A 13,311-nucleotide genomic window follows, 5' to 3' on the forward strand; every position below is an offset into this window, starting at 1 on the left:
AGAAGCAGAGTGACTCCCATTAATATTTGGGTAACTGAAGGAACAATTATATGTCTGCACTTTGTATCGTCCTGTGGGAACTGCTGTGGCATAAAGTGAAACAAACAGCAAAGAAACAGCAGAACCTGGAGAGTTCTCAAGATAAGCACCAGTTCTGACATCCGATGTCTTCTGTGTCCAGTGCACTAAGGCTGGTCCTTAAAAATTAAATACTAGCAATACTAACAGTGGGTCCCTAATTCGTAACAGACCAACGTACAAAGGAAGAGTCAACATTTTCCCCCAAGTATTGGAGGTAATGACAGAAAGAAATCATTCGCTAGGAAGGTTAAGACAGACACACCACAAAAATTACCCCATCAGTGAATATTATACCCAACTAATGGTTTTTCTTTGTGTTGAAAAATATCATTTTCTCAGTATTAGCCCCAAGGAAAGCAGAAGCATCTGGATGAAACTGAATTAAAAGTTCTCCTCTACAGTATTTAATTGGCATACGTGAGTGCATATATATGACAGTGAGGTGTGTGTGTGTGTGTGTGTATAATGAAGGAAGAAAATGTGAAAAGGTTTAACTATTGCCCATAATATTTGACTTGACTGATAATATTTTGTGATATATCTCAAAAAACTGGATACCTTTTAAATATTAATTCTATAACAGAGATTTAAAGATGAATGATCCTACTCTATGGTTACTATAATCCACTTATAATATATGTAATTTAATTCTGTGGATGAAATTATGGAAATATAAATTTAACCCCAAACCTATTCTGTATTTCAGAAGGGGATAGGCAGAAGTCTCTTTCCCCTTAGCACCAACAAAAAAGCACAAGATAAAATAGTTGCATAAGTAATACCCATAATTCTCAATTATTTTTTGAGCAGTGTTTTTGCAAGTGACAATTTCCATAGCGTCAAGGTGAGAAAGGAAAAGAGGTAGAATTCAGGGCTGTAGCCTCTGTTTTCTACTCAAGGACTAACCTGCAGTGTTTCTTCTGTTCAGAGTCATTTGGAGTTGGCTGGACTATGGAAAACTCTGAAAGTTACAGCTGCTGACCCATCCAAGAGAACATAGAACCTCTGACCTGATTGGATGGATTTTCCTACCAGCATTGATGAGACCCATTCTACAATCTTCTTGTGAGTAAAATTTTCTGAGTACAGGAATTCATATTTCTTTCCCTTAAAAATAAAAAAAATTTTTTTTAATTTAACAGCAGACTTAAGAATTTCTCAGGTGGATGAAATATTCCTAGTTAATAAAAACTATGTAATTACTTTCAGTTTACTCTGGAGCCATAGAATTATAATACCTACAAGTGTTTGAAATTTATAAAGGAATACGAATGTTTCTGCTAAGTTATGATTTCTATGGTGTAAAAGTAAAATGTGGGTTTCTGGAGAGGAAATCCTAGACAGGTAGTTTTTCCATTTGGCATGATACCTAAAACTTGGTTGGGAACCTGCGTTGTAGAAGGTGAAGAGTAATGTTTCTTCAGGAGAGTTTGCAGCTTTGGTCTTTAAAGTGCCCCATGACAATCCAGCAACTGGTGACGGCTGCGAAAATGTAACACTGGTGATGCACTGAATACCAGAAAGCAGAGGAACTTCTGCACTCGCTCTGATATAGAAGTGGGAATTTTGATTAATTTCTGTCATTTATTTGAAAGCACAGTATATCAGATGGCACTGGTTTTTATTTTAACTTGGAATTTCCATATTTCCAAATGGGAAAACACTTGTGATAGGATAGTCAATCTGATATGATAGGGAATATGTTTTTACCTTTTTCTTAATTTAGGTAAGTAAATAAACTCTCTTAATGTTTTTAGTTTCCTCATCTAAGTCCTGGGATAATAATAAATGTAAGGTATTTGGAAAAATGCCTGGCTCGTAAAAGTGCCACACACAAAAACTACAGCACAACTGTATTTCAACGTTCATTGTTTTAAATACATTATCTTATCTTTTACAATAATTGGAAAGAAAACAATTTTTCCTCTCCAGATTCAGATTTCAAATATTCCACTTTTCATTTGTAAAGGTGATTTTATATAATTTTCCACCTTTTTTCTTAGTTACCATATATCTGAGAAGGCTTAGTCTTACACTAGAGGAATATCCTAAGAGACTGTTCAAGGTGTTTGGGGCAAGATCTTATTATGTACCACAGATATGAAGTTAGAAAAGATTGTCTTTTCTATCCAACTAATTAGATAAATGGATACGAGAAAATTGTGTGCTGTTACATTTCTTCCACTTGTTTAAATTCTAGTAAGTACCAGGTATTTTGTGGGGAGTTTTCTGAAGGAGGTAACGCTTTCACTATGGCTTAAAGACTGATAAAGTTAAGAAAATAAATACTCGAAATATTATATAATTTTCATTAAATCCTTTCCATTTAAAGACAAAAATTATGGCTCAATAGAATGCATTTATTCTAATGGACAGAGTCCAGCAAAATCTATAAATCAGTCATTAACTTAAGGTTCAAGTGTTCATGACTAATCCATGAAGTGCTCACAGCAGGATGCAAGTCTGGAGGGTCTCCTAGGCTTGTCTCATTTCTATTTCTAGCTCCTCAGTTGCACATTCAGGCCATGGCCATCAGGACCCTTCTTAGAAGGTAGCTATGCTCTGGAATCCTATGTTTTAGAGAAGATTAGATTCACAGTAAAGTTGAGTAGAACGTACAGAGAGTTCCCATATACCTCCTGCCTCCTCCAAATAAACACACACACAGTATCCCCCATCATCATACACTGTACCAGAGTGGTGTATTTATTACAATTGAAGAACCTACACTGGCACGTCATTATCACCCAAAGTCCATGGTTTTACGTTAGTGTTCACTCTTGTTGTTGTATATTCTGTAGGTTTTGACTGATGTATAGTGAACATGTGGAATCATGTATCCACCTTTATAATATACAGAAGAGTTACACTGCCCTAAAAATCTTTTGTGATCACCTATTCATTAGTACCCCCAGCCTCAACCCTTTGCAACCACTGATTATTTTACTGTCATCATATTTTTACTTTTTCCAGAATGTCCTATAGTAGGGCTCATGAAGCATGTAGACTTTTCAGATTAGCTTCTTTCACTTAGGGATATGCATTCAAGTATATGTCATGTGTCTTGCTGGCTTGATGGCTCATTTCTTTTTAGCACTGAATACTATTCCATTGTCTGGATGTACCAGAATTTCTTTATCCATTCACCTACCTAAGGACATCTTGGTTGCTTTCAAGTCTTGACAATAATGAGCAAAGCTGCTATAAACATCCCTGTGCAGGTTTTGTTTTTTGTTTTTTAATGAATACAGGTTTTCAACTGATTTGGGCAAATACAAAGGAGCATGATTACTGAATTACATGGTAGGAGGATATTTAGTTTTGTAACAAACTGCCTTATTGTCTTTCAGAATGCCTGTACTAGTTTGCATTCCCATCAGCCATGAGTCAAAGTTCCTGATTCTCCACATCCTCTCAGTATTCAGTGATGTCCTTATTTTGGGAATTTGACCATTCTTATACATGTGTTGTGGTATCTCATTGCTATTTTAAAGCCCTTTCCTTTTCAGGCATTTTAATTTTTAAAGTTCCCTTCGTTTTCTCTTATCCTATGCCCCTTGAGTGAGTAGCCAGTCTTTAGTTTTGTTCATTTGTAGTTAAAACAAGCTGTGGTGAGGTTGATTGGAAGGCATGTTGGAACGGGGCCTGAGGATTTTTAATTGTACAAAAGGAGCTCTTAATGCTCAACAAGAATCTCAACTCAGAATTTGGACCTGTTTTCATTTACGTTTTTAAAGGTAAATTAAATGATAGAAGCGACATATCCCAGGTGGGGTGTGCTTTTCTTGTGTATCACATAGGAGAGAACCTTTCTTTTTCTTTCTCTTCAGAAACATAGAAATCACACACTGCAGGACTTCCAGAAATAACTCACCTGCTGAATCTTGAGAGTGGAGAAGCTGGAGATTTGCTGAGATGTTTGAACTGCTGGGACGATATAAGTATCCCAAAGAACAAGAAATGGTGTTGCCTAAAGGCCAGGATGACTGGTCCAAAGAAGATATTGTGACGTTATTGGAATGTATGGTGAATAACATTCCATCCAATGGCAGGCACATGTTCAAAACAACCTAGTCACTGATGGACTGGGAAAAAGTAGCTTGTAAAGATTTTCCTGGGGAAATGTGCAAACTCAAATGGTTAGAAATTTCTTATAACTTGAGAAAGTTTTGCACTTTGAAAGAATTAGTCCTGGAAACAAAGGAAAATGTTAACAATCCTTACAAATGCAGAAAACACAAGAAGCATCCTGATTTACCCAAGAAGCCCTTGACAGCTTACCTCTGCTTTTTCAGAAAGATGCAACTCCAGTACACCCAAAAACACCCTAAGCTGAGCAACCAGGAGCTGACCAAGGTTCTGTCTGAGGAATACAAGAAGCTTCCAGAGCAGCTGAAGCTGAAATATAGTCAAGATTTCTAGAAGGAGAAACAGAAGTTTAAGGAGAAAATGACTCTGTTCAGAGAACAGCACCCTGATCTAGTCCGGAACTCCGCGAAATCTGATGTCCCCAAAGGAAGCCAAATCAAAGTGCCAAAGAAGTTTCAGGGAAATGTGCAAAAAGTGGTCTCCCCCAAAAAACAGTTTATTCATGAAGAGGCCAAGAAGCCACCTATGAATGGCTATCACAAGTTCCACCAGGATTTGTGGTTGAGTAGGGAGCTGAAAGGGTTGCCCCGAGGGAGCACATGGTAGAGATTAGTAGATGCTGGCAGCGTGTCCCACAGAACCAGAAGGAGCATTATAAGAAGGAGGCTGAGGAACTGCAGAAACAGTACAAGGTGGACCTTGATCTCTGACTCAAGAGTCTGTCTCCTGAAGAACATGCTTATTACAGAGAGACAACCTATTTGAAGCGTAAGAACGTGAACATGATGGGAGGCCCTAATCCTAAGATTAGGAGGATGGATCTGCAGTCCCCATCATCAGGGAATCTGCAGGGAGGGCTTGGACTGGGCCAGGGGCTTCAGGCTCCAGATACAGAATCATCAGACATGATTGGAGAATATTTTCCTGCCTCAGGGAGATCAGAGGAAAATAAGGAAGATGAGGAAGAGGAGAAAGGCAGCAACTCCTCAGACCACAGCAGTAGGTGAAGATGAAGATTGTGTCTGAGGACAGTGGCTCCAGCTCATCTACCTCAGGGGAATCCTCTGGCACAGATTCCAGCTGAGCTTTTTTCACAACCTGAACAAAGAACTTCCCAGCAAAAGGCCATGGCATCTGGACTTACCTGGTGGCGCAGTGGTTGAGAGTCCGCCTGCCGATGCAAGGGACACGGGTTCGTGCCCCGGTCCGGGAAGATCCCACATGCTGCGGAGTGGCTGGGCCCGTGAGCCATGGCCGCTGAGCCTGCGCGTCCGGAGCCTGTGCTCCGCAACGGGAGAGGCCACAACAGTGAGAGGCCCGCGTACCGCAAAAAAAAAAGAAAAAAAAAAGGCCATGGCATCTTCATCAAATGGAAGGGCTCTTCTCCCTGTGCCCTTTCATTGCCTGCCTTCTTTCCTTCCCTCTTCAATACAAAGTAAGACTGATTGGGAAAAAGGCATCTCGTGCAGTAATTTCTGGCTCCTCTCTGTACCCCAAGTCCAACCCCAGAGACAGTCAATGCAATGAATACTCTTGGAATAAACAATGATCTGATTGGGCTGCAGTGCACTCTGGACTAGACTGAGTTTCCTGAACAGAGAAGTTTTATTTTCCTCACCTTCTGCTGCCAGAGCTGTGAGGGAGCCCCGAGGAGTCTGACTCCTCCCTTCTCTGTGATCCTGTCCCTTAGGACTTCTGCATGGGAACTGGAAATGGGAAGATTTGATTGACTGGAGGTAGGAGAGCTGCCTTTAAGAAGATTGTTGAGCTCCTGATGTCTCTCTCCCTGCTCTGTGAAGTGAGAAGTTGGCCCTTCCCTCTCTTGCTAGTGGCAGGGGCATGCAAGCAGCAGCATTTCTATATGTATATTTATCGCTTAGCTGTCACTGAGATTTTTCTTACTGATTTCAAAAATTAGAAATTAATTTTTAGAACTTCATCATTTCCATTTGAATTAACTCCTCCTTAAAATCAGTCTCCTTTGACTCTTGGCACTAATTCTCCAGGCCATGTCTAAATTTATTTTGGTTCTGCCCCAATCCCTTCCTCATGCTCCAGGTTGTAAGTGAATAATGTTTTCGCCATACACTTGATTTATTTGTATTACGTTATGAGTTTGTACGTGTTGTGTGTATAAGTATTTTAGTCCATAGGCTACTAAACTTTTTGGAATTAATGTACAAATATGACACTGCTTTTATTATTTTGGTTTACATATATATATATATATATATATATATTTAACATCCTTAGTGCAGTATAATTACTTTACAGTGGTGTGTTACTCTCTGCTTTACAACAAAGTGAATCAGCTATACATATACATTTATCTCCATATACCCTCCCTCTTGCATCCCCCTCCCACCCATCCTATCCCACCCCTCCAGGCAGTCACAAAGCACGGAGCTGATCTCCCTGTGCCATGCAGCTGCTTCCCACTAGCTATCTATCTTACATTTGGTAGTGTGTATATGTCCATGCCACGCTCTCACTTCATCCCAGCTGACCCTTCCCCCTCCCTGTGTCCTCAAGTCCATTCTCTACATCTGCATCTTTATTCCTGTCCTGCCCCTGTGTTCTTCAGAACCTTTTTTTTTTTTTCTTAGATTCTATATATCTGTGTTAGCATATGGTATTTCTTTTTCTCTTTCCGACTTACTTCACTCTGTATGACAGTCTCTAGGTCCATCCACCTCACTACAGATAACTCAATTCCATTTCTTTTTATGGCTGAGTAATATTCTGTTGTATATATGTGCTATTCCTTGGTTGATGGACATTTAGTTTGCTTCCATGTCCTGGCTATTGTAAATAGAGCTGCAATGAACATTGTGGTACATGTCTCTTTGTGCACTATGGCTTTCTCAGGGTACCTGCCCAGTAGTGGAATCGCTGGGTCATATGGTAGCTCTATTTTTAGCTTTTTGAGGAGCCTCCATACTGTTCTCCATAGTGGCTGTATCAATTTGCATTCCCACCAACAGTGCAAGAGGATTCCCTTTTCTCCACACCCTCTCCAGCATTTATTGTTTCTAGATTTTTTGATGATGGCCACTCTGACTGGTGTGAGGTGATACCTCATTGTAGTTTTGATTTCCATTTCTCTAATGATTAGTGATGTGGAGCATCCTTTCATGCGTCTTTTGGCAATCTGTATATCTTCTTTGGAGAAATGTCTATTTAGGTCTTCTGCCCATTTTTGGATTGGGTTTTTGTTTATTGATATTGAGCTGCATGAGCTGCTTGTATATTTTGGAGATTAATCCTTTGTCAGTTGCTTCATTTGCAAATATTTTCTCCCATTCTGAGGTCTCTTTTCCTCTTGTTTATGGTTTCCTTTGCTGTGCAAAGGCTTTTAAGTTTCATTAGGTCCCCTTTGTTTATTTTTGTTTTTATTTCTCTTTCTCTAGGAGGTGGGTCAAAAAGGATCTTGCTGTGATTTATGTCAGAGAGTGTTCTGCCTATGTTTTCCTCTAAGAGTTTATAGTGTCTGGACATATATTTAGGTCTTTAATCCATTTTAATTTTATTTTTGTGTATGGTATTAGGGAGTGTTCGAATTTCATTCATTTACATGTAGCTGTCCAGTTTTCACAGCACCACTTATTGAAGAGGTTGTCTTTTCTCCATTGTATATTCTTGCCTCCTTTATCAAAGATAAGGTGACCATATGTGCGTGGGTTTATCTCTGGGCTTTCTATCCTGTTCCACTGATCTATCTTTCTGTTTTTGTGCCAGTACCATACTGTCTTGATTCCTTTAGCTTTGTAGTATGGTCTGAAGTCAGGGAGCCTGATTCCTCCATCTCCGTTTTTCTTTCTCAAGATTGTTTTGGCTATTTGGGGTCTTTTTGTTTCCATAAAAATTGCGAAGTTTTTTGTTCTAGTTCTGTGAAAAATGCCAGTGGTAGTTTGATAGGCATTGCACTGAATTTGTAGATTGCTTTGGGTAGTATAGTCATTTTCACAATGTTGATTCTTCCAATCCAAGAACATGGTATATCTCTCCATCTGTTTGTGTCATTTTTTATTTCTTTCATCAGTGTCTTATAGTTTTCTGCATACAGGTCTTTTGCCTTCTGAGGTAGGTTTATTCCTAGGTATTTTATTCTTTTTGTTGCAATGGTAAATGGGAGTGTTTCCTTGATTTCTCTTTCAGATATTACATCATTAGTGTATAGGAATGCAAGAGATTTCTATGCATTAATTTTGTATCCTGCTACTTTACCAAATTCATGGATTAGCTCTAGTAGTTTTCTGGTAGCAGCTTTAGGATTCTCTAGGTAGAGTATCATGTCATCTGCAAACAGTGACAGTTTTACTTCTTTTCCGATTTGGATTCCTTTTATTTCTCTTTTTCTCTGATTGCTGTGGTTAAAACTTCCAAAACTATGTTGAATAAGAGGGGTGAGAGTGGGGAACCTAGTCTTGTTCCTGATCTTAGTGGAAATGGTTTCAGTTTTTCACCATTGAGAATGATGCTGAATGTGGGTTTGTCATATACGGCCTTTATTATGTTGAGGTAAGTTCCCTCTATGCGTACTTTCTGGAGTGTTTTTATCATAAATGGGTATTGAATTTTGTTGAAAGCTTTTTCTGCATCTACTGAGATGATCATATTGTTTTTATCCTTCAGTTTGTTAATATGGTGTGTCACATTGATTTGCGTCTATTGAAGAATCCTTGCATTCCTGGGATAAACCGCACTTGATGATGGTGTATGTTCCCTTTAATGTGCTGTTGGATTCTGTTTGCTAGTATTTTGTTGAGGATTTTTGCATCTATGTTCACCAGTGATATTGGCCTGTAGTTTTCTTTTTTTGTGACATCTTTGTCTGGTTTTGTTATCAGGGTGTTGGTGGCCTTGCAGAATGAGTTTGGGAGTGTTCCTCCCTCTGTTATATTTTGGCAGAGTTTGAGAAAGATAGGGGTTACCTCTTCTCTAAATGTTTGATAGAATTCACCTGTGAAGCCATCTGGTCCTGGGCTTTTGTTTGTTGGAAGATTTTTAATCAGTTTCAATTCCAATGCTTGTGATCAGTTTGTTTATATTTTCTATTTCTTTTTGATTCAGTCTTGGAAGGTTGTGCTTTTCTAATAATTTGTCCATTTCTTCCAGGTTGTCCATGTTATTGCCATAGAGTTGCCTGTAGTAATCTCTCATGATCCTTTGTGTTTCTGCAGTGTCAGCTGTTACTTGTCCTTTTTCATTTCTGATTCTACTGATCTGAGTCTTCTCCCTTTTTTCTTGATGAGTCTGGCTAGTGGTTTATCAATTTTGTTTATCTTCTCAAGGAACCAGCTTTTAGTTTTATTGATCTTTGCTATCGTTTCCTTCATTTTTTTCCCTTTTATATCTGACCTGATCTTTATGATTTCTTTCCTTCTGCTAACTTTGGGGGGTTTTTTGTTCTTCTTTCTCTAATTGATTTTGGTTTAACGTTAGGTTGTTTATTTGAGGTGTTTCTTCCTTCTTGATGTAGGATTGTATTACTATAAACTTCCCTCTTAAAACTGCTTTTGCTGCATCCCATAGGTTTTGGGTTGTCATGTTTTCATGGTCATTTGTTTCTAGGTATTTTTTGATTTCCTCTTTGATTTCTTCAGTGATCTCTTGGTTATTAAGTAGGGCATTGTCTAACCTCCATGTGTTCATACTTTTTACAGATTTTTTCCTGTAATTGGTATCTACTCTCATAGTGTTGTGGTTGGAAAAGATACTTGATAAAATTTCAATTTTCTTAAATCCACCAAGGGTTCATTTGTGACCCAAGATATGATCAGTCATGGAGAATGTTCCATGAGCACTTGAGAAAAAAGTGTATTCTGTTGTTTTTGGATGGAATGTCCTATAAATATCAATTAAGTCCATCTTGTTTTATGTATCATTTAAAGCTTGTGTTTCGTTATTTATTTTCATTTTGGTTGATCACTCCATTGGTGAAAGTGGTGTGTTAAAGTTCCGTACTATGACTGTGTTACTGTCTATTTCCCCTTTTATGGCTGTTAGCATTTGCCTTATGTATTGAGGTGCTCCCATGTTGGGTACATAAATATATACAATTGTTATATCTTCTTCTTGGATTGATCATTATGTAGTGTCCTTCTTTGTCTCCTGTAATAGTCTTTACTTTAAAGTCTATTTTGTGTTACATGAGAATTGCTACCCCAGCTTTCTTTTGATTTCCGTTTGCATGGAATATCTTTTTCCATCCCCTCACTTTCAGTCTGTATGTGTCCCTAGGTCTGAAGTGTGTCTCTTGTAGACAGCATATATATGGGTCTTGTTTTTGTATCCATTCACCCACTCTATGTCTTTTGGTTGGAACATTTTATCCATTTACATTTAAGGTAATTATCGATATGTATGTTTCTATTATCATTTTTGTAATTGTTTTGGGTTTGCTATTGTAGGTCTTTTCCTTCTCTTGTGTTTCCTGCCTGGAGAAGTTCCTTTAGCATTTGCTGTAAAGCTGGTTTGGTGCTGCTGAATTCTCTTAACTTTTGCTAGTCTGTAAAGAAAATTTTAATGATGATAAAATACGTTTTCTGTGTACTAGCTATTTCACTTATGTATTTGTTCATTCATTTGCCTTATATTTATTTTTGTTATGTTCTAAGTACTTCATTGGATAGTGGGAATATAGTAGTAAATAAGTCAAAGGCCATCCTTACTCTCTCAGAATTTTCAGTCTGTAGTAAAAAGTATCTAGTAATTTGGTGAAAGTTTGTTGAATATTATGTTGAGATGACATATGCTCAGAGAGTGTGTTATAAGAGGAACTATACTGGTCTGTGGAGTCAGGAAAATCTTTCTGGAAAAGCTGTTGATGAGCTGTGATGTGCTGAATGACTAGGGTTTAGAGAAAGTCTAAATGTTTGACAAAGAGAAAGGGTTTGACCAAATCTGTCAAATACATTTATCCAACCAACTAGGTCACACTTGAAGAAAAAAACTGAGCTATTCCTTTTGTTTACTAGGCTGAGATATATACCACTTCATTCTTCTACCCCAGTATGGTTCAACTATGGAAGAAAGACACATTGCTTAAAATGTAAATGAACCTTATGATATGTAATTTTTATTTTAATACAAATATTATTTTAAAAAAAGAATATCTATTGATTATATTCTAGAAATGCTCCATAATAGTTTTTATTAATAGATCATTTAATTAACAAATTTATACATTCAACATGGTTATGCCATTTTATTAACATACCATCATTATGTTCCATTAAATTACCATAGGCTCAGAGACAGTCAAGTATCATCCTGTAGCCTCACATGAGGTTTCAGAACAGTAACTTCCTCCTACGAGAAGTTCATCTAATAAATGGTCACGGAACTTGACTATTCATGAAGACCTAAGGCAAAGGAAAGGCTTCAGAGGGGAGGAAAAGAAAGAAGGAAAGAAAGTATATATGAGGGAACCTCTGCAAACATCACAGAAGCTCACAGTTCCATTGTCATAATCCAGAAACACTCCAATCCCACCCAGAGGCCTTTGCACATACTGAATTAAGGGTGGGGAGGTCGTGGACAGAATATAATGATTGTTCACTTTCACAGAAGATAGCAAAAATGCTTCTTCAGAATCAATACTGATAAGAGTATTGCTTGTCAAGATATCTTTACAGACTCCCAGAATCCAGTTCGAGGAGTGTGTCACATCCACCTCCCAGTAATGCCTTCCAGAGGTGAAGGCCACAGCTCCCCAGGCCACAAAACTCTCTGCACCCTGGAGCTCTGTGGACACGCCATGATGGTCATCTCCATATATCATAGTTGTATCATCCTCAGAAAGGCTCACATTGTGAATGGTCGTTTTCTGACTCAGAACGTTATCCACTGCAGAAAGAGCAAAAATGTGGTCAACAAGTGGGATTTCCATGGCCTGAGAGGCAGAGGCTCTCTACCCAATGAGTCTTTTCATTTTCCCTCCTCCAAGGAAATACAAAGCGAAGACAAAAGGGAGTTCAGACTGGCTCTTCTATGAAGAACAAGAGTTATAACTATCTCTACAGCACGTAGAAACACCTCAAATCATACAGAAAAAGAAAAAGCATACAGACATATGAACTCTGTGAAGTCTGATTTTATGTCAAATTCTTGATAGTTTATTTCAGGACACATAAAATTTTATTTTTTTCTTTACTTTAGAAAACTTTTCTTGTGTCTTTTGTCTTTAACACTTTAATATAGAGAGAGCACTTTGATATTATGTGGGTATTTGTTGGGCTAGAGTCTCTACCTAGCAAGTTTTCAAAGCAAAAATGTTGATAGAAATCCATCAATGAATAGTTTGGAAGCTTCTAAAAGCATGTTATGACTAACCATGTTCACATATCCCTCACCTTTCAATTATTTTGAGATTGATCTAACAGCATTACAATGATTCTGCCTAAGCCAATTGTAGTGTATTTTGTCAAAAGTTAGTAATTATAGAAATAAGAAATATTCTTTGTATAATGCATGGTAAACAATTGTAATATAGAACAAATTAAAACCAGCAATGCCATATATAACCTTTCAAGAGTGAAATAAACTGAATAAACATACATTAACTACTACTCTGAGAACTAAATATTCTATTTCTTTATAACTAGCTGATCAATCCAGTTGCTCTCTTCTAGCTCTGCCTATTTCAGATGTAACTAAAAATATGTATCTTGCTTTGCATTTGCAGTAAAATATAGGTTGCAAAGTTCAGCCTTGTTCTTTGTAGCATGACTGTATTGGCAGAAAAGATACAACAACTTTGGAAAGTCATGTACTACCTTCATGTCAGAAAAAATAAAATAACTAAAAGAAGGCTCCTTCCCAAGAAGTTCTAATGAAATGTAGTCCTGTTCACTGAAGGTTGACTCTTACCTCTGAAGTTGTTCAGCATGTCTAGGATTCCAGTGACAGGCCAGGAAGTGAGCTCTGGGTTCACTGGCTGAGGCTTTTGCATCTGTACCAGATCAGTCCTGTAAAAAAATGGTATCTACACTTCAGGGCCAAAGGTTAATCACACAACCATTACAAAAGAAGCCATTTATTATATTTTTTTATTGGAGTATAGTTGCTTTACAATGTTGTGTTAGTTTCTGCTGTACAGCAAAGTGAATCAGCTGTATGTATATATATATATATATA

General features: G+C 37.8%; 2 protein-coding genes across 2 annotated transcripts in view; one reads left to right on the top strand and one right to left on the bottom strand.

Moving 5' to 3' along the window:
* Positions 1–4,041: 4,041 nt before the first annotated feature.
* On the top strand, positions 4,042–5,177 carry LOC103090488 (putative upstream-binding factor 1-like protein 3/5). Its single transcript, XM_082931078.1, is given in 2 exon segments — positions 4,042–4,756; positions 4,759–5,177. Coding segments are annotated over 2 exon segments (1,134 nt in total).
* A 6,350-nt stretch (positions 5,178–11,527) lies between these two features.
* Positions 11,528–13,311, bottom strand: part of LOC103090757 (tripartite motif-containing protein 64-like) — a 6,545-nt gene continuing 4,761 nt past the window's right edge. The window contains 2 exon segments of the mRNA XM_007457354.1: positions 11,528–12,021; positions 13,045–13,142. Of these exon segments, the coding sequence (XP_007457416.1) occupies positions 11,528–12,021; positions 13,045–13,142 (592 nt within the window).

Source organism: Lipotes vexillifer, unplaced genomic scaffold, assembly GCF_000442215.2.
Source record: "Lipotes vexillifer unplaced genomic scaffold, Lipotes_vexillifer_v1.1 scaffold1505, whole genome shotgun sequence".
NCBI classification, from domain to species: domain Eukaryota; kingdom Metazoa; phylum Chordata; class Mammalia; order Artiodactyla; family Lipotidae; genus Lipotes; species Lipotes vexillifer.